This window comes from Chanodichthys erythropterus, chromosome 9 (assembly GCF_024489055.1).
Source record: "Chanodichthys erythropterus isolate Z2021 chromosome 9, ASM2448905v1, whole genome shotgun sequence".
Taxonomy (NCBI): Eukaryota; Metazoa; Chordata; class Actinopteri; order Cypriniformes; family Xenocyprididae; genus Chanodichthys; species Chanodichthys erythropterus.
The window spans coordinates 13,717,600-13,742,861 of record NC_090229.1 but is presented as its reverse complement, the minus strand read 5'-3'; the positions used below and the strand labels follow the sequence as shown (position 1 = coordinate 13,742,861).

The following is a 25,262-nucleotide window of genomic DNA, read 5'->3' as shown; positions in this document are numbered from 1 at the left end:
ATGAATATGTGTAAAAGGTTGTTTGATTATTGTAATAATCTTTTTTTAAATTTGTTTTCTCAAAGGAAATATTTTCATTGGCCCATGAAGCAGAAACAAGAGAATCCCCTGAGAAAGGCAAAAAAAAATTCTCAAAGGATGAGCATGGCTTGATCCAAAGGTAAATACAACTCAAGACCAATAAATGGAAAATCCCTTGCCTCAGCTCCCAAAGTTTTCTTTTTTTATGTATAATGTAACATTATTATTGTATAATCATTTAAAAGACACCATTTGATGTTTTCATGGTCAATATTATATACATGAAGTGATATTGAAGCATTTCTGATCAGGAACTGAAAGTTGTAGAATGTGTTAATGTCAACCTGAAGTTCATCAAACATCACTCGAGAGCATTACAACATAAAAATATTGTGAATTTGAGAATGTGCAGAGGGTAAAGTTCCAGAAACCACCAGTGTTTGTATTATTTATTATATACTATTATAGTATTTATTAATATTTGGAGTAGTTTTTATTTTAATTTTAATAAAGCTGTTGTTGTAAATTGTCTATCTTAACTCATTATTTTTTTTTTTTTTTTACTTCCAGTCGGTTGATCAAGGGACTCCTTGATGGTGAAAACAGTTTTGTGCAGGAAATTAACTTTTTTGTGGAGCACCATTTGCAGTACTTAGAGATGAGCAATCAAGTTCCTCTCACCATCCTCAGTCAAAAAGAGTACATATTCCGTAATATCAGGGATATTGCAAGTTTCCATGAATGGTAAAGACATCTTATATCATATCATATATCAATTTATATAATATAATATAATATAATATAATATAATATAATATAATATAATATAATATAATATAATATAATATAATATAATATAATATAATATAATATAATATAATATAATATAATATAATAGTTAACTTATTTGTCCCTCTGTCTCTCCATCACAGTTGTATTCTGCCCAAGCTGGAGATGTGCTTCTCAGATGATGATGTAGCCCAGTGTTTTGTCAGTTATGCACCAGACTTTGAGATGTATCTCCAGTTCATTACAGGCCTGCCCCAAGCTGAGGCCTGCATCTCAGACAAAAACACACAGCATTTCTTCAAGGCAAGAGGATATACAGTTTTCAGTGTGGCAGAAAGTGCTTCTTCTTTTAAATAATGTTTAGTAAATAAACAACAATTCTTCTTCTTCTGTGTTCCAGCAATATGCAAACACAGAGTTGGCACATTTGGATACCCAGGTCTTTAATGTTAGCACGTATTTGCAGAGACCTATGGAAAGAATTCAAACATACAAGACTGTACTTAAGGTGTGATAGCTTGATAATTTTCTTTCACACACAGTATATAATATGATTTATTCTACAACTGTTCAAATGTTTTTTTTAATGTTTAAAGAAGTCTCTTATGCTCACCAAGGCTACATTTATTGATCAAAAATACAGTAAAAACTTTTATTTAAAAATGTATTTTATTCTTTTGGTGGCAAAGCTGAATTTTCAGCAGCCATTACTCTAGTCTTCAGTCACATAATCATTTTTATATGCTGATTTAATGCTCAAAAATATTATTATTATTATTGTTATCAATGTTGACAATAATTGTGGTGCTAAATATTTTTGTGGAAAATACTTTTTTAGGTTAAGTTACTTTCTTTTAAGTTAAAAAGAAAAGCATTTGTAACTTTATAAATGTTACTCTCAATTTAAAGCATCCTTGATGAATAAAAGTATTAACTTCTATCAAAAAAAAGAATCTTTCTGACCCCAAACATTCGAACGGTAGTGTATATATGAAAAAAAAAAAAAAAAAAGATACAGCATGTAATTATGTTCCATTTTTGTCTTTTTAGGAGCTTATCAGGAACAAAGCAAAGAGCGGACAGAATTGTTGCCTGTTAGAGGATGCCTTTGCCATGGTTTCCAGCTTGCCTTGGCGTGCAGAGAACTTGCATCATCTGTCTATGATTGAAAATTACCCAGCACCTCTCAAGGGGCTTGGAGAACCCATTAGACAGGTACTGCCTCATCATATTCTGAACCTCTTCATTTGCAGGTTGACAAGATGACAAGCATCAGTAAGAATGGAAGGTATCATTCTGCTAATGATAATGTCATATGTTTTTTTTTACAGGGCCATTTTATAGTATGGGAGGAGATTCCTGAGGTCAAAGTCTCTCAGAGAGGACATCACCGCCATGTCTTTCTCTTCAAAGACTGTATTGTATTCTGCAAGCCAAAGAGAGAACTTGGCACATACACTGAGGCTTACATATTCAAGAATAAAATGAAGGTTTAATCAGATATACATTTATTAGTACAGAATTTTTAGTAACGAAGAAGTCTTACAGTCTATTCTACATGCTACAAACAAGTTTATCTTGAATTTGAAGACTCATATACAGTACACTGCATATGTAATATCATGTATATCATGGCAGCACTAATCACTGCAGTCCATTTCACATCCATTCCAAATACATTTGCTTTCTCCACAGTTGAGTGATATTGATGTAAAGGATACAGTGGAAGGAGATGACAGGTCATTTGGTCTTTGGCACGAGCACCGGGGAATGGTGAGAAAAATTATTCTGCAAGCTCGATCCATCCTCCTTCGCCTCTCCTGGCTCAAAGATCTGAGAGACCTGCAGCAGCGCAGCAAACAGCCCGCATGGAGTAAGTTAGGACACAGGAGAGCACATTTATGAATAAATCAGTTTTGACAGCATTTTTGCAACACCTCTGTGTTTTTATTTACAGGTGCCCCGTGCTTTGAGCAGCATCTTACTGACTATCCAGCCAAGCTCGGACAAACAGTAAAACTAGTCTGCAAGGTTACTGGCACACCAAAACCAGTAATAAAGTGGTATAAAGGTAAATAATACTATGTAGGTGTGTGTATAAATATGGGAAGTTTACATTTAATGTATAAATGGGTTCTGCTGATGTGGTTTTCTCAGATGGTCATGCTGTGGAGGATGACGAACATCACATTACATCGGAAGGACAGTTGGGTGCTTGTTATCTTGTACTGACTGCTGTCACAGTGGTGGACTCAGGTCAATACATGTGTTATGCAACCAATCCTGCAGGGAACGCAAGCACTCTGGCCAATGTCATGATTGATGGTATGTTTTTGAGAAATGGTTATCATCGCCATGCTTTTATAGCTTTTGCATGTATTTCCATTAAAATGTCTTGCATATGGACTACTGTTCAAAAGTTTGGGTTCACTATGAATTGTTTCAGCAAGGATGCAGTATTTAATCAAATGTGAGAGCAAAGACTTTTACATTGTTACAGAAGATCTCTATTTAAAAAATGCTCTTCTTTTTAACTTTTTATTCATCAAAAATTCTTTAAAAAACTATTACTGTTTCCACAAAAACATTGAGACGTTTTAAAAAAGTTAAGTTTATTAAAAAGTTTTCAACATTAATTTTCAACATCCGCTTACATATATTTATATCTAATCTATTTTTAATCTCTATAATAAAAATGTATAATTCAGATTTTGATCTCCATATACATTTACATTTATTATATATATCTTCCAAGGGGTTTTTTCCCTCCTAGGACTTTTTTCCCAGTGCTAGCACGCTGGGTTTTTCTCCTAGGGGGTTTTTTCCACCCCTGGGAGTCAGCCGACATTGGCTTAATGTAGCACCATCTTGTATATGTTACATATTACCACACCTGCTTGTACAGCTTATTTTTAACCACTTCTCTTTTTTCTGTGCTTCTAATATGTAAAGCTGCTTTGAAACAATTACCAATTGTAAAAAGCGCTATATAAATACATTTGACTTGACTAATAATAGAAATGTTTCTTGAGAACCAAATCAGCATATTAGAATGAAGGATCATGTGACACTGAAGACTGGAGAAATGACGCTGAAAATTCAGCTTTGCCATCACAGGAATAACATTTCAAAATATATTTTAAATAAAATAAATAAAGTTTTAAAATATATTAAAAATAGAAATTAAAATATTACTGTTTTACTGTATTTTCAATCAAATAAAGCAGCCTTGGTGAGCATAAGAGACTTTTAAAAATATATAAATCTTCCTGACCCCAAACATTTGAACGCTAATGTAGTAAGTTTTAAAAGTGACCAAAAAGAATTTGTCACCAAAAATGAGATAAAAAGCATGTTGTTTTTGTTTTCTATAGTGCCTCCAAGTTTCACTACCAGACTACAGAACTCAGTGCTTGTAAAGGGACAAGATGTGCAGTTCACGTGCTCAACGCAATCTGATCCTTTACCGACAATAAGGTAAACCTGGTTCCGTCCACTCACATTCTTTTAATGGCATGTATATAGTTATAAAAGAGCTTACAAAATCTATATGTACAGGTGGTTTAAGGATGGCATTCAGCTTGAAAACACCAAGAAACATCAGATTAAATCTGATGTCCAGACAGGAATTCTTACTCTCACCATAAAGACAGCAGAAGAGGCAGATCTGGGTCAATACCAGTGTGAGGTACCAGAGTCTTTTACTACTTTTCAGTGACTTCTTCATATCATATACAGTATGAATCCCAATACTCTTTCTTTGTCTTTATGATACAGCTACTGAATGAAGTGGGCAGTGCCAAGTGTAAAGCTGAGCTCTGCCCTCCAGCACCATTAGCTGTGACAGTCAGCACCCAAAAACAATCACAAACCACCCCAACTCCAGGTAGGACGAAGGGGAAGGTGAACTGCAATTGTTTAAGGCAGAGAAGGCAAGCATTTGCCCACAAAGACTGGTGGGCACCACCAGTAGGCTTTGAAGGAACACATACCACAATCACCTCCAACTTCCCTCGTTCACACCCATTCCTCATGTTCCGTCACTTGAACTCCAGATCTTCTAAATGTCCATTCTACTCTAACAACTAGCTCTGTGGTCTGGAGACCATTAGCAAATCATATATTTAATAAAATATAATTCACCACTTGTTTCCCATATTCAAGAGCTTCTTGGTCTGGAAGAAACATTTGATGGGATCACTCAAACTATCAAAAACATCATCAGCCATCTTCATAGAGGCATCTACATTGCATTATGTCATTGGAAACATTTACTTACATTATAATATTAAGTTTTTAGTGTACTTAAAAACACTACATCAAAAGTTTGAGGTTGAAGTCTCTTAAGCTCACCAAGGCTGTATTTATTTTAACAAAAATAAAGCAAAGCAGTAATATTTTACAATAGTATTACAATTTAAAATAACTGTTTTCTATTTTAAGATATTTTAAAACTTTTCTATTTATTTCTGTGATGCAAAGCTGAATTTTCAGCAGCCAATATTCCATTCAGTGTCACATGATCCTTCAAAAATCATACTAAACAGCTAATTTGGTGCTCAAGAAAACAAGAAGAAACAAATAGAAATTTTCTTAACATTGTAAATGTCTTGAATGTTGACTTTTGATCAATTTAATGTGTCCTTGCTGAACAAAAGTATAAAAACCATAAGTGTTACTGACCCCAAACTTTTGAACAGTATGGTTTAATTTTATTTGTTTTTAATTCATTTGAGATTAAATGAAACTGCATGCTATTTCATATATCATACGTATATCATAAAGCATTCTTTACTATATCATACCTATGTGGTCATATGTTTTCATTTATGCCACATGAAGTGGTTCATAAGCAGCTTTTGAACACTTGTCAATCATGTGCATTTTCATATCCTGTTTAACACCACACTTTCCATCCCATTTCCTTTTTAGTCACAGAGCAGGAGACTAAAGATCTGATCATCATGTAAGTGTCTTCACCAAGATGCCCCAACATTTTGCATGTATGGTACTCTCCCATTTTTCCTTTCTCTCTGTCACTATTCTTCTCCTTGTCCATTCCTCATATCTGTTTATATACATGTTCTCATGGTTTCTTCGTCCGCTAACATGCCATGTCCATCTTCAAAGCTGGTTATGTGCTAAGACTCAAGCCTTGCTGCATATAAGGCCAAGTGTCCCTGTGAGGCAATGTGACTGTTTATACATGTGATCTGTGACTTAAAACATTGGTTGGGAAAGGCAATGACACGTCTTGCTCTGTTTTTATACCTGTCATTTTAATGGTAAGTGATTCTCTTATTTCACAATTGAGTTTAGAGAAGAAATGCAAACAAATATCCCACTACATTCCTTATTTGAAGCTGACTATACACCACAGATCTTAGTGATTAATTAAATAAGTGATTTTTAAGATTTTAAATTATAGAATTATTTTAGGTTGCATTAAGTTATTTATTGCTATTATGTATTAAATTTTGCAAAAATACAGTAAGAACAGTAATACTGTGAAATATTTTTACAATTTTAAAATAACTGTTTTCTATGTTAATGTTTTAAAATGTAATTTATGCCTGTGATGGAAGGCAAAGCTGTTTGCACAAACTTTTGAATGTTAGTGTATGTAAAATCAAATTAGGATTTGACATCCTAATTGTTTTCAAATAGAGCCCCAATCAGAAGGTTGGTCCAGTTCCTTTGTGAAGAACCTGTTTCATATACTCTTTCAGCCTGGATACCGTGAACTGTGAGTTTGCATACACTCTGTGTTATCTATGGGCTGTAAACATTGCCTTTATGTATAGTTGCATACATGCTGTACACTATGGTACTTTAAGCAGTAATATTTGAATGATAATCGATAATCTCATTTTAATGTCTTGTGGCAAAATGTGTGCTTCTGAAGACCTGCTGCTGCCGTTGAAGATACACAAACTCTTGAAGAACAGGATGATGTGGAGAGGCAGGTGCAGGCGGCACAGGAAGAGGGACCTATAGAGCATGAGGAACACTTTCACTTAAACACAGAGGAGGAGTTGCTGACAGGTAAAGACTGTATGTGGTTTTTAAATAATTTGCCTGAAAAATTATCACTAGAGAAATGTATCATTTATTTTCTCAGAGCCTCCAGCTGTGCAAGTGGCTATTGAAGACCTGACAGTCCGGCCTGGTCAGCCTGCAACATTCTCTGCAATTATTACTGGCCAACCCACCCCAGAGATTCAATGGTTTAAGGTATTATAAGAACAAAATAGTAGCAATGCATACTGATATAATTATGATGTGATGGGAACATAATAATCCTTAACTTGTATTTACTACATTAGAATGCACTTATTTGGTTTCCTGCAGAATGACAAGGAAATCTCATCCAATGAGTACACAGAAATAGTCCAAAGTAGTGCACGTTTCTCTCTCACTTTGCTGGATACTCAAATTGAGGATTGTGGCACCTACACATGCATAGCTAGCAACAGTGCAGGACAAGCATCTTGCCAAGCTAAACTCAGTGTTGATGCAGGTAATTTGCAGAGATTTATTATTTCCTTCCATTTTATCTTTATAAATATTGAATATGCATTGCCATATTTTGAAACCAAATAGAAATGTAGAAGTAATAGTAAGCAAATTTAAATGAAATTTCAGGTCCAGATGAAATTGAGGAGGAGAGAGAAGTCGAGTTCGGTAAAAGACGGAAACTACATTCTGTATATGAAGTTTATGAAGAAATAGGAAGGTAATCTCCCCAATCAAGGAATTAAAGGCCCACTGATTTATAATGAATACCAATCTTGAGCTGCCGTTCATGTAATCTAACATTAACATTTTTTGTCAGAATGTCATAATGGTAAATGTACTATTTGATTTGTTTTATGACATCTGCTACAGCCCTTTTTAACATTTATCTGGCTTTTTTCTGGATAACCAGGGGCACTTTTGGAGTGGTTAAAAAAGTAACGCATAGGGCGAGTGGCGAATGTTTTGCTGCTAAGTTCCTTCCACTCAGAAGCAGCACACGGACCAGAGCGTTCCAGGAAAGAGACCTACTGTCCCGTCTAGCTCACCGCAGACTCGCATGCCTCTTGGACTTTTTCTCCACAAGACGTACCCTGGTGTTGGTTGTAGAATTGTAGGATTTTCTTACTTTTTTTAATTAGTCAATAATTATCATTTTTGATTTTTAGGAATCATTCATTGAATCAAATATGCCAAATATGTAGCATTCTTTTTTCCTTCCCACAGATGTTCTACACAGGGGTTACTAGATCATTTGTTTTTAAAGGGATCGGTTACAGAGAGGGAGGTAATATTGATAATTCACTGAATTTCAGTCACCCTTTCACACAGAAATATATAAATAACATTAGTTATAAGATGAAATATAATATAATATATTTTAAATATAAATATATAAGTTATAATGATCAAGTTATAATGATCATTAATTCTTTTTAGGTCCAGTTATATATTCAGCAGGTTCTGGAGGGCATTGGCTATATACACAGTATGAACATTCTACATCTGGATATCAAAGTAAGTGACTTTATAAGAGTTGTTTTAAGTGGCATTAATTAAATATTCAATATACTACAAGAAGTTTCACTGATATGATACGAAAAGGACAGTCACTGACAGTCCTTTTCTAAAATTGAACCAGTTGGTGTTTAATGGTAAAGACATCTTCTGACATCCTTCTTACATTCTGTCTAACTTTAAAAAAATATTTTCTCTGCAGACAGACAATATCCTAATGGTGTCCCCTGCTAGAGAAGACATCAAAATCTGTGACTTTGGATTCTGCCAGGAAATTGACAACTCCAGACATCAGTACAGCAAATTTGGGACACCTGAATTTGTTGCTCCAGAAATTGTTCACCAAGAACCTGTGACAATAGCCACTGATATCTGGTAACAAATTTTTGTGGTTTGTTGCAAATTGTGGTGAAAATAATTTGTCGTGTTCAGAAATGCAGTTCTGTCTTTTACTTCTTGGTTATTGATATTTTATTTATTTCAGGTCTCTTGGTGTGGTTACTTACTTATGGTGAGTGCATTGAAGACATGGAGCAAGCAGATATTTTCTTTTAGTTTTGCTGCATTTTTTTCTGGCAATAAAAGTTATAAGTATTTACAGTATACTGGTAGAAAATAATGCTGTTTTTTTTTCGGGGCAGCTTAACATGCCACTGTCCTTTCTTCGGTGAGAACGACCGTGCCACACTGATGAAGGTTGCTGAGGGTTTGCTGTACTGGGACACACCTGAGATCACAAGCAGAAGTGTAGAGGCACAGGACTTCCTACATAGGGTTCTACAGCCAGACCCAGAGTAATATTTGTTTACATGATGAGTGTATTTGAAATTTTTCTGAGCAGCAGTTGATAAAGTTATTTTATTTCACCTTCATAGAATGAGGCCATCTGCATCTGAGTGTTTGAGTCACGAGTGGTTTCAGGTAAGTGGTTTCATACTGTATATGTTTATACCATCAGGCAAACATAAAATAAGCAGTGTGCACAAATAAATGAATAATAAATATATACATTTTTAGGGTTATTATGAAGATGAAGAACCAGAGGACATAAATACCAAAAATTTGAAATCTTTTATTTCAAGAAGAAAATGGCAGGTATGATTTTAAATGATTTCCTCTGCCACTCATTGTCTAGGAAGACATTATTCTTTTGTGTCTTTCTACTCTTTTCCATGCTTCTTCCCTTCTCTCTCAGCGTTCTTTAACATGTCTCGGCTCGGTTCTGACTTTGAGACCAATCCCAGAGTTGTTAGAGGCTCCTCTGCGTGACGTTTCGATTACAGCTTCAAGGGAGCCCCAGGAGCCCAGCAGCACCTCCCTAAGTAGTGGATCCTCTTCAGATTATGATGAGGCAGATGCCTGGGACTTCTTCCAGCAGATGAGCCAAGAGGATGAAGATGATTTGGAAGAAGAAGATGAATATGACCCATACGTTCATGTGTCAAAGACACCCACAATTCTAAAACGGGATGAGGAAGATGTGCTTATTGGTAAGGACAGAGTTCACAGTGGCCCACTGGTGATTCCAATGAACACACCGTTAACAGAGCCGGTAAGCGTGGAGCGAGGGGACAGTAGCCCCTCTCTTCACCTCTCTGAAGGAGAGGAAAGATTGGCTGGTGGGCCTCCCATACCACGTCGTAGCCTCATCAAGAGCACGTTTTACTGCAGCTCTGAGCAGCTCTCACCCATATCTGCTCGTCACATGACACTTCGGGATAAAATCCAAGCTAAAAAGCAAGAGCGTGGCCGTAAACCCCTACGTGCCAGCCTCTCCGGCAGGTTGAACGAGCCCCTAATAGAGTATGTAGAAGATTCCCCAGACTTAGAAGCTAATCGTAACCAAAGAAGAGGCTCAATGCATTTGTCTATCCTCAAGTCCAGCTCATTTGATAGTGGAGTGAGTGCTGCCCATCCAAGCATACACATGCAGAGAAGAAGCAGATCATTAGATGTGTACATGCAACGCTCTCCAGCTTCACCGGTGCAGGGAGAGGACGAGCATGATGTTGAAGTTAGCCAGAAACCAGATGCCACTGATGAAGAGGAGGCAAAAACTGAAGAAGTCCAAGTGAGAAGGAAACTCTGCCGTCGCTCTGCGTTTTTGTCGAAGAAGGGCCCAGATGTTACGAGGAAGGTGAGAGCGCAGGTTCATGAGCCTGAAGAAGGACATCAGCCAGTCTTAAAAAGTTCATGTGAGGATGACATCCAATTGCAGATTACGGAAACAGAAGCAGCACATTTGGGTGATGAGGAGAGCGTGGATGGCTCACAGCTTTCGCTAGCATGCTCCCTTGACCACGGTTCAGAGGCATCTAGCAGGGTAGGCTCATATGAAGAACTCTCTCACAGACACCTCCATGATGAGACTTTGATCGCTGGATCTTCTGGAAAAACATCTCCATGCTCTCTTCTACAGGATTCTGAGGATGAAGACATGGAGAGAATCCTGAGATCTCTTCGCCAAGACCTCCCGCAAGCCCCGCCAAGACGCCGCACCAACAGTTCAAGCTCTGGACTAAATGAGATGCGCAATAAGAGTGACATTCATCTGAGAAGAAGCTCTTCGGCACTTCCTGTTCAGGCTGCGGTAGCAGGCAGAGAAAGCAAAGAGGTGCTTCAAAGACATGCCTCAGCCCCAGCTCTACAGGACAAACCCCCTAGTGGGAAATCTTCCAAGCCTGGATTCATGAAGATCTTCCGCAAGCACTCATGGGCTAGCCATTCTTCTCCTCAGCTAGAGGGCTTGGAAAAGAAACAAGGAGAAGGAGCATCCTCACAGCCTAAGACCCCTCTTCTAAATCTAAGGAAGAAGATGCGAGCTTCAGCATCTAGCATTACAAAACTTTTCACCCGACAGTGCAGCAAAGATGACATAGAGAAGAAGAAAGGCGGTAGGATACTTTTAATGCTTGAGCACACTTATAATATCGGATAGCAGATACTTCACTCTTCAGTTGTCAAAATTTGATTGTGTATAATAATTAAAAATCAAACTCTTTCTAACAGGACCAATTGTGAAGAACCCCTCACCTGTCATACCAGACAAAATGACTCACCCTGCTACAGTTTCTGCTGCCACCTCATCTGAAAGTCATCAGAAGAAGTCCAAATTGTTCTCGCTGAAAGTGCCGATATTTAAGAAAACCAAAGGTAATATTTTTTGGGTGATTTAGTCATTGGGATTTAATAATTTGTTGTGTATCATTAATACCAATATATATACAATTAAAAAAACATTAAATTTTTCCATATAATTATAAATTGTGGTAGATACACTACTATTTAAAAGTTTGGGGTTGAGGTAAAGTTTTTAAAGGTTTTTTAAAGATGTAATATAAGTCTAAGGTGTCCCTTGAATGTGAATAACCCTCAAAATGGATCTTTACAAAGTGTTCGTCATGCATACTGCATGCATGCATCGGATTATGTGAGTATTGTATACTGTTATATTGTTTACATTTGATTCTGAATGAATTTGAGGCTGTGATATGTCGCTAACGGCTAATGCTACACTGTTGGAGAGATTTATAAAGAATGAAGTTGTGTTTATGAATTATACAGACTGCAAGTGTTTAAAAATGAAAATAGCAACGGCTCTTGTCTCCGTGAATACAGTAAGAAACGATGGTAACTTTTACCACATTTAACAGTACATTAGCAACATGTTAATGAAACATTTAGAAAGACGGTTTACAAATATCACTAAAAATATCATGATATCATGGATCATGTCAGTTATTATTGCTCCATCTGCCATTTTTCGCTATTTTCCTTGATTGCTTACCTAGTCTGATGATTCAGGTGTGCTGCTCCAGACGTTCTGCCCTTGTGTAATGCCTCGATCATGGGCTGGCATATGCAAATATTGGGGGCGTAAATATGTTGAGATTCGCCTGTTCTTCGGAGATCTTTTAAACAAATGAGATTTATATAAGAAGGAGGAAACAATGGAGTTTGAGACTCACTGTATGTCATTTCCATGTACTGAACTCTTGTTATTTGACTATGCTGAGGTAAATTCAGTTTTTAATTCTAGGGCACCTTTAAAAGAAGTTTCTTATGCTTTCCGAGGCTGTGTTTTTCCTGTGATGGCAAAGCTGAATTTTCAGCATCCATTACTCCAGTCTTCAGTGTCACATTATCCTTCAGAAATCATTCTAATATTCTTTCTTCAAAGAATTTTTTTTTTTTTTTTACTGACACCAAACATTTGAATGGTAGTGTATTTCATAAAGCTGTAAAATTGTTTTCCATTTTTCTACCAGAAAGTCCAGTCAAACCATCCAGGCCAGATGTCATTCAGCTAGCAGTGGGTGGAGCTCTTGTGTTCTGGAAACCTGTGCCGTCCAAAGAGCCTGTCACATATTGTATTCAGTATAGTGTAAATGGTAAGAATATATTTTAAACACTCAGCAAAAGAGATTAAAATCAGAGTCAACCTATATATAATAAGCATTTGTGTTCAGCATGTTTATTTTCATGATACCTCCTAAAGAATTTATTCTCTTGTATATTAGGTGGGGAGTGGAGAACATTGTCAGAGAATGTCACAGACAGCTGTTTCACAGCTAATGCCCTTCCGAGAGGACCGGGATATATATTCAGAGTGTCCTATAACACCAAGACAGGGCTGGCACCTTTCAGTGACCCTTCACCACCTGCTTTTATGGCCACGTCTTATGAAGGTACAACATTATGAAAATAATTCTTAATTTTATCTAGAGTGATGAATTATTACCAGACCCTAAATCAGGTAAATGTCCTATTTCTGGGTCACTCACAAACTTTGGATTGAACCTGCAACCTTTGCATTTTATTTAAAGATGTCATTAAACACAGTCTCTCTATTATAAATAGTGGAATATGCATTATAATATTATCATATTAGACTGTTTACTTAAGAAATTAAAATCAAGGTGGCTTAATACTTTTATTTTATTTTTGCAGAGTCTCACAATCCTCTCATTCAGATGGAATCTATTGGGTCAAAGGTCACTGTACCTGGAGGTCTTGGCACTGAGAAGTCTTATAGCTTCCTGTCTGAAATCAACAGGTACTGTACTTGACTGCATATTTATATATGCATTTAAACATTTGCAGCTTCTTGATAACAATGGGGTAAACTCAATCGGAGCTAGATCACACTGATCCACCAAACACTTCCAAAGTTGTAGTTAGGTTTAGTTGGATCTGTGTGTTTTAACCCTTTTGGTTTTTGATGGGACAGTGTGAATCAGCCTTAATAGATTTGAATTGCTTACAGAACATTGATTGACATTATTTACAGTACAAATCCTTTTATTTTGCTAATTTACATTAACAACATTTACTAAGACATAATTATTGACACCAAAGAGACAGATACAACTAGTAAGTAAATAAACAATCTTGTGTTTAATTTGACAGAGGCCGTTTCAGTGTGGTAACGCAGTGTGAGGATAGCCGCAGCTCTCAGATGTTGGCAGCCAAGATGACCCCCTACAGACCAGAGCAGAGGCAATTGGTTTTGAGAGAATATCAACTGCTTCGCCGGCTGAGTCACCCTCGGATTGTCCAGCTGCAGTTGGCCATCCTCACCCCCACCTGCCTGGTGCTTATAGAGGAGCTGTGCTCAGGACGAGAGCTTCTTTATAACCTTGCAGAAAGGTGAGAGCTATAATACTATTTAAAGAGTTCTGGTAAATTATATTATCAAAATTGACCTTACCATTTACTCTTGATGGTATATAGGAATCTATATTCAGAAACACATGTGACAGACCTACTAGAGCAGATTCTGAGCGCTGTGGATTACCTGCACGGCCGACGCATTGTACACCTGGACCTAAAGTCAGACAACATGCTTGTGACAGGCCGAAATGTAGTGAAGATTGTGGATTTGGGCTCCGCTCAGCCCTTCACTCCAGGACATGCGCTGAACATCGAACACATCAAAGAAATGACAGATAATAAATGTAAATATGTATCTATAAATTGTTGCTTTGCTTTGATTCAATCATTATAACACTACCGTTCAAAGGTTCAGGGTCGGGAAGATTTTTTTAAATGTTTTTGAAAGAAGTCTCTTATGCTCACCAAGGCTATATTAATTCAGTCACTTATACAGTACAAAGTAATATTGTCAAATATTATTACAATTTCAAATAACTGTTTTCTTTTTTAATATATTTTAAAATGTAATTTATTCCTGTGATGGCAAAGCTACATTTTTAGCATCATTACTCCAGTCTTCAGTGTCCATGTCCTTCAGAAATCATTCTAATATGCTGATTTGCTGCTCAAGGAACATTTCTTATTATTCTCATTGTTGAAAGTAGTTGTGCTGCTTAATATTTTTATAGAAACTGTTACATTTTTTCAGGAATCTCATGAATAGAGTTCAAAAGAACTGCATTTATTTAAAATAGAAGTCTTTGTAGCATTATCAAAGTCTTTACTGTTACTTTAGATTAATTTGATTAATGCTTGCAGAATAAAAGTACAAATTTCTTTCTTTTCTCTGAAAAAATCTTACTACCTTCAAACTTTTGAATGGTAGTGTGTGTGTGTGTGTTATGCTTTTTTCAGGTGCTTGGCATCTTACATGAAAAAAGTGTCAAGCATCTCATAAAAAACAAACCAATTTAGTATATGAAAATTTTTTTTCTGTTCTGTTTGTTAGTTTATATTGTCCTTCCTAAAGCTCCTGAAATCTTAGAAGGACAAGGAGTTGGACCCGAAACTGATATCTGGGCTGTTGGTGTTTTGGCTTTTATAATGTAAGTACTTTAATTCAGTAAAACTGTAACCATATAAGGAATAGTTACAGGGCCATTATGGCATCCTTATTATTCAGCCATTGTCAACTGATTTCCTCAGTTTTCTTTACTTGCCCCATGTAGGTTGAGCGCAGACAGTCCCTTTCATGCTGATTTAAATTGGGAGAGGGATCGAAACATCAAAAAAGGAAAGATCCAGTTCAGTCGTTGTTACCCAGGACTCTCAGAGGGAGCCATCAACTTCATGAAGAACACCCTGAGCAACAAAGCCTGGTAAAATTCATAGACTCACAACCGATTTTTGCTTATTTTGAGTCCAAATAAAGACAATGAGATTTCATGTCATATTTTGATGATGCTTTAATGGCAAACAACTAATAAGATAAAAAGAGTATTATTATATTTATGACTTTCCATCAGTTTCGCACTGAATCAGTTAGTATGTAGACGTACTGTAGGCAGTATTTGATGTGGCTCTATGTTTCATCAGGGCAAGACCAACAGCTGCAGAGTGCCTCCAAAACCCCTGGATACAAGGAGACCGTCCTCCCTCCAAACACACCGACTCTGTGGTCTGTTTTTCAGCAGACAAGCTGCATGCCTATCTCAGGGAAAGAGAGGTCAAGCGAGATCACGTCCGCACAAAAATTAAACTGCCCTTCTCATAATTCAAGGGACAGAACATATATTTGGACTCTGAAATTGATGTGTGAAACTGTGAAATGCTTTCATAATTTTTTTTAAGCTTTTTAAAGCATACTCAGATATATATTTTTTGTTCTGCTCCCCCACAGGGGGAAGATTATGATGAAAAGTTTTAGCAGTAATGATAATCAATTATATTTCTTTAGATAAAGTGTTTTTCGACAGCTGTAATCCGGCAATCTGCATGACATTTCTTCGATTATTGCTTTTTAATCATTCAAACAGTGACGCATTACTTAAACACTATTTTACAATAGTGTAAATATATGCGTATTATGTATTTCCGTATGCAAGCTGTACATTGTTCAAAAAGTGATAATACACATATTCTGAACAATTTTAAAGGTGTTTGATATGTTTTGCTCGGATTACTGAAAACATCTATCTATCTATCTATCTATCTATCTATCTATCTATCTATCTATCTATCATTATGTCTATGAGTAATTGTAAGATGTAAAACAAGTTATTGCAGTATATTGTTTTTTCTTTTTTTGGTGTTAATAAAATGATATGCCACCACTCTATCAGGGATAACTTTCTTGTATTATATGTGATGTGGTTAAAAGCAATATTTTGTTAAAGGTACAATATGTAAAATTTTTGCAGTAAAATATCCAAAAACCACTAGGCTAGTGTTATATATTTTGTCCAGCTGATTACTAACAATATCTCTAATGTTTTCAACTACTTGTTAATCATGAGAAAATTCCCATTCTAAACAGTGACACGGGGCAGTGCAGTCGCCTGTCAATGACGTCAGTTACCTTTGTTACCGCCTTTACTGACGTAGAAACCACATGACAACAGTGCCGTGGACAAATGCGGAAGTAGAGTCTAGCGTCCAGCAAACCACTAGCTTGCTTCAAGCAGTTCCTTATTTACTTCTTGCAAGTTTTATGGTGGATTGTGTTACTTATTTATGGAACATAATTACTGTTTACCATCTGCCGCTGGTTCTGTCGACAAGGACAGCTCCCGTAAACTCATGACCGGAAAAGCGGAAGCGGCGCCGGCGACTGTGTCATAATAAAAGTACCGCTGCTCGTGAGGCATGTGTTGATCAATCGCTCCAGCTCCTCGTTCAGCTCCCGCAACACTCGGTCCTGCTCTGCTTCATACTACAGTAACGTTAATAATCGCATCCACGAACATGAGTTCTTCCAGACTCCAATCCCTATTCTTTTGCACCGTCCGTTGAGATGGAGACCACATGTCCCAAGTTTCCGCTCTAAAACTTGGCGTCATCAAACTACGCCTTTGTTTTGAATAGGCTTCTAGCGACCTCTAGCGGAAAAAAATATCACAAATTGTACCTTTAATCACTCAGATATTTTTCTCATTTTTATGCAAATTTTACTTTATGTATAAGGATTGTATTGGTTTTGGAGTGGTAAGGATAATATAAGGATTACTGTTGCCTCTCTGCAGTTTTGTCAAAAATTACATGCACTTAAAATAAATGTTTTATTACACTGTAAAACGTATTTTGTAATTTGGATTTATACAGTGATCGATGATTTATATTTTTAAACACACAAACCCATAAGTAAGGCATTTTATGAACAGTGACAGATGCTGAATTCGGAACCGCATGCTAGCATATTACTCTTACCATTTCTGCCATAGAAAGTTATGGTAAAAGTAGTAAGTGTAGTACGCTAGTATGCGTTTCAGCAAGAGTCTTGTAGATGCACTACACCCTTTTGTCCGATAGGAGGCGATCATTTACACAACTGTGTCATGAGGCACAGAGGAGCCCACCGTCGAAGAGGAGATCTGCATCCGCCGATGAATACAGCATTTCAGCTAACACTGTGCCGCAAATAAAGACAAGCAGATATATTTTAGATACAAAGACTGCCTTTATTTTTCTCAGGTAAGATTAAACGTTACTTTTAATACCTTTACAGTCCGTAATTGCGGTTCTGCGAGTACCATATGAGCTCAATACGGTTCCCGCCTGTAAGCTCATTGATTCCGATGTTCGAGTTCATTAGCGCTCAGTTAATAAGCTATCATTTATTATTTTATCAAATACTTGCTCACACAGACCCAACAAACAAGTTTGTACATTTAACCCTGACGTGTTGTCTGAGTTTGAGGGGTAATGATAGTTATCAGATAAAGTACTGCTGCCAGTGGTTCATTCAGCTCTCATAACAAAGACGATGCTTATTGTCTGCTTTCAAAAGCAGACCAACCACTTCATTGTATAAGTGTTTTATATATGCATCTATTTGCTAATCATTCTGTCTAATCTATTAGTCCCTCACCATGGCGACCGGTGCTGACGTGAGGGATATTCTGGAGTTGACAGGAGGAGACAATGATTCAGGACCCATCAGCAAGAAGGACTTCATCAACTCAGACAAGGTAACCTGTCACAGACAACCAACACCATCAAACTATTGAATTCAAATAGATGGGTGCTACTTTGACAAATGTATTGAGACTGTTCTCATCCTGTTTATCTTTGTAGAAAAAAGCCAAGAAAGTAACAGAGACATTAACCTTCAAGAGACCTGAAGGAATGCACAGAGAAGTGTATGCCTTGCTGTATTCAGACAAAAAGTAAGATGGCTGTCTTGGTTCAACCTTTTCACCTCACTTTTTTAATAACATATTATGATATTTTATTTGCATTGCCCTCTAAATAAAGGCAAAGTAATGATAGATTCTGTTGCTGTTTGAATCTATCATTGTTTTTGTTTTGTTGAAATTTTGTTGCAGAATACTTTTACTGCTATTGAGTTGTGTTTTGGGTAAAGTTAAAGATGGGTTTGGTGGTATGGGTATGTTTAAATTTTATTACATAGTAGTTATACACACTTAATGTAAAGTGGGACTGAAATCTTTTTTTTTTTTCTTTTTTTTTTTTATGTATTTAATGTCACTTTTGATCAATTTAATGCATCCTTGCTGAAAAAAATTACTAACCCCCAAACTTTTGAACAGTAGTGTATATATATCTTGACTTGCACATAAAAATATTACAAAAAATGAAATGTATTTTGTTTTGTTGTGTTATGGAAATGGTACTGGTCCAACTAGGCCATTGTAAAAATCCTTATGAGCCCTGTATGCTATCCATGGATGCTGATATTGTTACATTGAAAGATGACAACATATAATTAACGTTTTCCTTATTTCAGTCGGGATGCCCCTCCCCTGTTACCGAGTGATACTACGCAAGGCTACCGGACAGTGAAAGCGAAATTGGGCTGTAAGAAGGTGCGGCCCTGGAAGTGGATGCCGTTTTCTAATCCAGCCAGAAAAGATGGAGCCATCTTCCATCATTGGAGACGTGCAGCAGAGGAGGGAAAGGACTACCCATTTGCTCGCTTCAACAAGGTTAGAAAGAGAAGATAATGTTGAACAGTGGTGGAGAAAAAATGACATTAGTAGAGGAAAGAGAGAAGCAATGTGTATTATTCTTGTCTTGAATTTGAAATTTTTGCATGTTACTGAAAATTATTATTCCTATTTGAAGACTGTGCAGGTGCCAGTGTACTCAGAGCAGGAGTATCAGATGTATCTTCATGACGACGGATGGACAAAAGCTGAAACAGATCACCTGTTCGACTTGTGCAAACGTTTCGACCTGCGGTTTATTGTTATCCATGATCGCTATGATCACCAGCAGTACAGAGTAAATTCCTTTTTTTTTGCTTTTTGTTGAAAATAAAATAGTAATTTGACCATGTTACATTTTGCTTCCTTCTAATCACGTTTCTTCACTGTTTTTAATGTTATTATTGTAGAAGCGCTCTGTGGAGGATCTTAAAGAGCGTTATTACAGCATTTGTGGCAAACTAACAAAGGTCCGGGCTGGAACAGGAACAGAGCCCAAGATTTACATCTTCGATGCTGGTCATGAGAGACGCAGGAAAGAGCAGCTTGAGAGACTTTTCAGCCGCACTCCAGAACAGGTGAGACTGCTCAGACCAAGACTGATCTTTTTCACAATCTTCATAACTATTATTACAAGAGTGATATATTGGTGTCAGTTTTAAAGAGGACCTATTATTCATTTTTTTACACTTTCAACATTCTTTATTGTTGTTTGAGCATGAAAAAGGTCTACTCCAAAGGGAGTTATTCTTTATATCAGTAAGCGCTGTTTCTGAACTCCCTGAAACGCAAATACATGTCAATATTTTTCAGTTTAAAAAACTGCCCAAGGCATACACAAAAGCCAGGACTGGTTGAGTTGCATTAGTAGTGTCTTGAAACTTATGGTTATGTTAAGGAGCGTGACTTTTCCAAAACACGCTCAAAACACTTGACCAATCACAAAACACTTGACTAGTCACAACACACTGGTCCAGCTGACTAATCAGAGCACATTGCACTGTTCGGAAGGAGGGGCTGGAACTAAACAGAGTGTTACTGGCAAACTGGGAAGAGTGCCTCATCTCACTCTCCAAATAATAAAGTTGCGGTGCAGAACTGGTATGTATTGTGATGTTCCGTGCTGTAGTCTTGGCTGAAATCTTAGGACATACCGTATGAATACTTCCAGCATTTCCGCCACCGATTTTGACGGTATTGCGTCGCATCAAGTGTGACGTAAAAGACAATTTAAAAATTCGAGCAGCCAGAGCATCCAGACTGAGACACATCTGTAGAAATCTGATAGGAATCGCATTTCAAACCGCCTCAATGTGGTTTGAATCAGATTTGGAAAAAAAAATCAGATTTCATTAAGTTAATTTTTTTTGCTGTCCAGACTTTCAAAATCCCATCTGTATAAAATCTTGATATGCAAAAAATCAGATTTTTGTTGGTAGTCTGAATATAGCCTTTAAGTACAAGCTTTCTAATTTAGAACATGTACTTTTTTCCCTTCCTGTAGGTGGCAGAAGAGGAATACCTGATCCAAGAGTTGAGGAAGATTGAGACACGTAAGAAGGAGCGTGAGAAGAAGGCCCAGGACCTCCAGAAGCTCATTACAGCCGCTGACACGACCACAGAGATGCGCAGAGCTGAACGCAAAGCCACCAAGAAGAAGTTGCCTCAGAAACGAGAGATGGAAAAACCTGTAATTTTCTCTTTATATACTCATCAAACTGTCTGAATTCAGCGTTGCCAATAGCGTTCATCCAAATTTTGCATTTTCTTTTCTTTCTTTTTTTGTGTGCATTTCTTTAGAAAGTTTTCACTTAATTTTTTTGAACTTTAAAACTTTCCAGCACTTTCTCCTCTAATGCCCTCTCATCTGTCCAATGGCAGGCTGTTCCTGAAACCGCAGGCATCAAATTCCCCGACTTCAAATCTGCTGGTGTTTCACTACGGAGCCAGAGAGTAAGATCAACTTACACGCTTCGACAAAACTGACCCCTGATCCGTTTCTTAATATACGATCTATGCAGAATATTATGATACATGGCGTTTGACTTCTCTCTCATTAGCCAGGAGTTGATTGATTCACAGAGTCATAGGTAGAGTAATCTAACCACAGGAATGTATTCCTCTTAAAGAGTAATGAAGGGAGGTCGCTCTATATAAAACGCATTAAGGATGGTACTGGGGTAGTATATGACTCAGATGTGGCTGGTCATCTGTTAGTCAGACTTGGGTGCATAAACATGTTTTGATCTGCCCTCTCTGAAGTGCATTTCAGGGGTATTATGAATGAAAGATGACCCCATTTTTATTCCATTTTATTCCTTTTTTTCTACCATGTAGCCATCTGAGATTAAAGGTGCTAATGTTCCATCTAGAGTTCCAAAGACCTCATAGATTCAGACACGAGTACACAAGCACAACTAAAGTTTACTGAAAGTTTTTGTAGTTGTAGATTTCATTAACTAATGGATTTTTGTTTAGATGAAGCTGCCCAGCTCAGTTGGACAGAAGAAAATAAAAGCAATTGAACAGATCCTGACAGAGCAAGGAGTGGGTGAGTAGCATTTTAAGTAGCGTTTCTTCTGCCCTCCTACCTACCGTAAAGATTCTATAGTCGTTTTGACTGTAATAAACAGGTTTCCATCTAAAAATGATACTGATTCTGATTAATAAGCTTTTGATTTAATTCTGATTTTAATTCTGTTTGGAGTAATTTGGGCAAATATCAGTTGTAACGTCAATTCTACTTGAATATTAAGAAATATACATATATATATATATATATATATATATATATATATATATATATATATATATATATATATATATATATACATATATATATATGTATTTCTTGTAATATTACAATAACCTTGTATAAAGTTATTTTAAATGATAAACTAATGAAAAATCCCATTAATTAGTATAGAAATTTGAGACTTAAGAGATTTTGAGATTAATTTGGGATTTATTCATTTTTAATCAATAATGTGCATTATATGGACAGATTATTTTTTTGTTAATTGTATTACACTGGTTGCGCTGTATGTTACTGATTCACTAAAAAGAACTGGTTTGAAAGAGTCATTTGTGATTTGGACTACACTACACATACGGTATGATATTCAGGGTTCGTGCAGGGATGAAAAACATGAAAAAGTCATGGAACTGTAAAAGAGTAATTTCCAGGCTTGGAAACATTTTGGAAAAATAAATAAATCCAGAAAGTTTTGGAAAAGTCATGGAAATTTGTTTCATGAATATCTGTATAATAGAATATGTTCAATTGATGATGGTTATTGGTGATAATTGGTTAAATAAACTAAAATACTTGGCATTCGGGCATTCAGTCGCAGCTTGTACTTATTATTAAAAAACAAACAAACAAACAAAAACAAGCAAATAGCATTAATAGTCATTCTTTTTGATTAAGATATGCTACAATAAATTTGAACTTAAATTTTTTTTTTCTTATTGTTCATGTTTACATAGACTTTCATGGAACATTAGTTTATAAATATTGCCTAAAAAGTCATGGAAATTTATTGGTAAAAATGTGTATGAATCTAGTCTATTGCATACAGACTCAATAGAAAGATATATTTTCGTCCATTATTTCACAGTACAATGCCTTTATCTCATGACATTCAATTTGAACTTTTAAAGGTGCTAAAGAGGATCTTTTCGTCGACTGAGAAACCAAAGACTGTTAGTGAGTTTTTGAAATGAGCGCATGCGTAAGAACAACCCCCCTCCTTCACAGCTCATTTCGAGGGAACGCCTCCCAAAACCCGTGCAGGAGTATTGGAACACGAGCGTTTGTTTACCACGTTTGTCGTGTTAGTGGATTCATTATGTCGGACTCACCGCAGGTAACTCATAATCTGCAGTTGTTACTCCTGTCTCCTGACAAAAACATCGCATGTGACGCCTGTGGAGTGTGGAAAGTTACTGGAGCGCGCAGCCGCGCGTCTCTCACAAGGAACATCATGGCAGTGATTGACAAGCCAGAGGGCCAATCATTTATGCGATGATCGCGTAAACGATTGGCTGATGTTTTCAAGGCCCTACCTCGTGCACAGATGATGTATATTAATAATATTCCTTTCAGTGCACCTAATAAATAGCCTTTTATCAGTTAGTAAAGACAGTTTCAAGTAATATTGCAAAAATTTATAAAACAAAACATCCTCTTTAGCACCTTTAACTTGGGTAATATATGACTTATTTTGCCATGAAATAAAAAAATAGCTTAGAGTAAACGACTGATCTTGAGAATTCAAAAATGACTATTGGGATTGTTGAAATTAACCTTTAATACAGTTTAGTTTAGAAAGTCACCTAACATATCCCTTCCCTTTCCATGACAGACCTCAACCCTATGCCCACAGAGGAGATAGTACAGATGTTTAATGAACTCCGCAGCGACCTGGTCCTGGTGTATGAGTTGAAGCAGGCCTACAGTAACTGTGAGTACGAACAGCAGATGTTGCGGCACCGCTATGATGCACTGCTAAAAGCAGGGGGCGCCGTCACACCACAGAGCGAGAGCGGTGGAGCCCCTGACAGTCAATCCTGGCTTGGTGCTGATGACATCAAAACTGAAGCCAAAGAGCAGATTATTGATGTGGTTGGAGCTCCACTCACTCCAAATTCGGTGAGTTTTCAGAGGGAAGTTCCTTCTCCTTGCCATGAATTAATAAATGGTTAGACTGGTCATTCATGATATGCCTACTTTAGTAGAAGACCTCGACAAGCATCATCATGCAGTTTTTAGATCACCTTTTAAATATTAAAAATAATCAGCACAGAAAAACTGTCATGAACAGAATCTATCATGAATTCTTATAATAATCCTGATTTGACTGGCACATTCAGATATTTAGAAATATCATGAAACCTTAATTTATTTTCATATGTATTTTCACATAAATGCTAGCTTTGATTGTACATCAACTACTGATCTATTGATTAAAAGTATTTAAAAAAACAACATAAAATTCCAGCGTTGACAGCATAATTATTTGAATATGGATTTTTCTTTGTGTTCTTCTTTGTACAGCGCAAACGCAGAGAATCTGCTTCAAGTTCCTCATCTATCAAGAAGGTGAAGAAACCATGACATGAATGACTTTGTAAACTCGAATGGACATTTTTGGAAGAGGGGAGAGAGGTGTCTGGAGCTCTCTTAAGTGATTGCCTGTTTTGGTTGGGGTCAGAGGCTGAGTTTGTGGTTGTAGGTCATCCGTTATCTGCTCTTTTGATGACCACTCTCTTTGTTAATGCATTCAGCTCAGTGACTACCCTCCCTGTCCGCCACCCCTCAATCCCAGCTGCTTCCCTCCTTTCTTCGTTCTCCAGACCAAACCTGTACCATGACACAGACCATCCTTGACAACCTATTCCATTATACCACCTCCTCTGTCCAACCAGGCAGACCAAACCCAGATGAACTGTAAATTGGCAGAGAGAGCTAATCGGCACATGACAAGACAGAACCAAGTAGAGGGAGAAAAAAGAATGTCTGCTTGTCTGTCTGAAATGAACGTATGCTGGACAGATGGTATGAGTCTGGATCCTTTTGGGGAATTTATTGAACGGGTGTTTGTTTTTGGCTGCGTCTTAAAACAGCAGGCTCTGGAAAAATGTTTCATTTTTTGGAGGTGTCGCTGTCTAACTGCTGTCTTTACGTCTGCCTTTCTGATGTGCTGGTTTTCATCTGCAGTCCTGTGTTTTCTCAGAAGAGTCGTAAACAGTCTCACCAATCTCAAATAGATGCTCTTGTGCATTGAGCTTATTACCTGTAAAATGTCTTTGTGTTTAATAAATGTTTTTCCCAAGTGTTTCAATTTGTTAAAGTGTAATGGATTTTTGGTATTTCACCATTGATTTTCATCTAGGAGTTAGATTATAAATGTCTTGTGACCATGATTCAGTGTAATACTGTTGATATTTAGGTTAAGGACTGGTTTAGATCAAGAAATGTAATTTTAAAAACGTTAAGCTTCTCAGCATCATTTGACTAAGACAATGAAGGTGACAGCATTTACTAAACATATCCCTGATTTGTTCCGTGAGATTCGGGTATTTTGCTCCGCATTT

General features: G+C 36.8%; 2 protein-coding genes across 2 annotated transcripts in view; both read left to right on the top strand.

The window, feature by feature from the left end:
• obscna (obscurin, cytoskeletal calmodulin and titin-interacting RhoGEF a) overlaps positions 1 to 16,453 on the top strand; it is a 48,781-nt gene extending 32,328 nt beyond the window's left edge. The window contains exons 47-83 of the mRNA XM_067395615.1: positions 66 to 160; positions 592 to 765; positions 954 to 1,113; positions 1,211 to 1,318; positions 1,861 to 2,025; positions 2,142 to 2,300; positions 2,506 to 2,683; positions 2,768 to 2,881; positions 2,968 to 3,135; positions 4,185 to 4,287; positions 4,369 to 4,498; positions 4,588 to 4,696; positions 5,743 to 5,776; positions 6,067 to 6,095; positions 6,478 to 6,556; positions 6,716 to 6,855; positions 6,932 to 7,044; positions 7,162 to 7,330; positions 7,456 to 7,546; positions 7,739 to 7,939; positions 8,053 to 8,113; positions 8,266 to 8,343; positions 8,546 to 8,718; positions 8,828 to 8,854; positions 8,985 to 9,137; positions 9,219 to 9,264; positions 9,361 to 9,438; positions 9,539 to 11,237; positions 11,353 to 11,496; positions 12,612 to 12,734; positions 12,864 to 13,031; positions 13,294 to 13,399; positions 13,753 to 13,992; positions 14,077 to 14,300; positions 15,008 to 15,104; positions 15,228 to 15,377; positions 15,595 to 16,453. Of these exons, the coding sequence (XP_067251716.1) occupies positions 66 to 160; positions 592 to 765; positions 954 to 1,113; positions 1,211 to 1,318; positions 1,861 to 2,025; positions 2,142 to 2,300; positions 2,506 to 2,683; positions 2,768 to 2,881; positions 2,968 to 3,135; positions 4,185 to 4,287; positions 4,369 to 4,498; positions 4,588 to 4,696; positions 5,743 to 5,776; positions 6,067 to 6,095; positions 6,478 to 6,556; positions 6,716 to 6,855; positions 6,932 to 7,044; positions 7,162 to 7,330; positions 7,456 to 7,546; positions 7,739 to 7,939; positions 8,053 to 8,113; positions 8,266 to 8,343; positions 8,546 to 8,718; positions 8,828 to 8,854; positions 8,985 to 9,137; positions 9,219 to 9,264; positions 9,361 to 9,438; positions 9,539 to 11,237; positions 11,353 to 11,496; positions 12,612 to 12,734; positions 12,864 to 13,031; positions 13,294 to 13,399; positions 13,753 to 13,992; positions 14,077 to 14,300; positions 15,008 to 15,104; positions 15,228 to 15,377; positions 15,595 to 15,772 (6,264 nt within the window). The 3' untranslated portion in view covers positions 15,773 to 16,453. The remainder of the gene's footprint in view (positions 1 to 65; positions 161 to 591; positions 766 to 953; positions 1,114 to 1,210; positions 1,319 to 1,860; positions 2,026 to 2,141; positions 2,301 to 2,505; positions 2,684 to 2,767; positions 2,882 to 2,967; positions 3,136 to 4,184; positions 4,288 to 4,368; positions 4,499 to 4,587; positions 4,697 to 5,742; positions 5,777 to 6,066; positions 6,096 to 6,477; positions 6,557 to 6,715; positions 6,856 to 6,931; positions 7,045 to 7,161; positions 7,331 to 7,455; positions 7,547 to 7,738; positions 7,940 to 8,052; positions 8,114 to 8,265; positions 8,344 to 8,545; positions 8,719 to 8,827; positions 8,855 to 8,984; positions 9,138 to 9,218; positions 9,265 to 9,360; positions 9,439 to 9,538; positions 11,238 to 11,352; positions 11,497 to 12,611; positions 12,735 to 12,863; positions 13,032 to 13,293; positions 13,400 to 13,752; positions 13,993 to 14,076; positions 14,301 to 15,007; positions 15,105 to 15,227; positions 15,378 to 15,594) is intronic.
• A 1,104-nt stretch (positions 16,454 to 17,557) lies between these two features.
• dmap1 (DNA methyltransferase 1 associated protein 1) lies at positions 17,558 to 24,997 on the top strand. The gene is made up of 11 exons (XM_067393609.1): positions 17,558 to 17,688; positions 18,078 to 18,185; positions 18,292 to 18,383; positions 18,965 to 19,163; positions 19,303 to 19,461; positions 19,574 to 19,741; positions 20,668 to 20,853; positions 21,045 to 21,116; positions 21,642 to 21,714; positions 23,531 to 23,817; positions 24,223 to 24,997. Exons 2-11 carry the CDS (start codon positions 18,087 to 18,089, stop codon positions 24,280 to 24,282), a joined length of 1,395 nt encoding a protein of 464 aa, XP_067249710.1. The 5' UTR covers positions 17,558 to 17,688; positions 18,078 to 18,086; the 3' UTR covers positions 24,283 to 24,997.
• Positions 24,998 to 25,262: the final 265 nt, after the last annotated feature.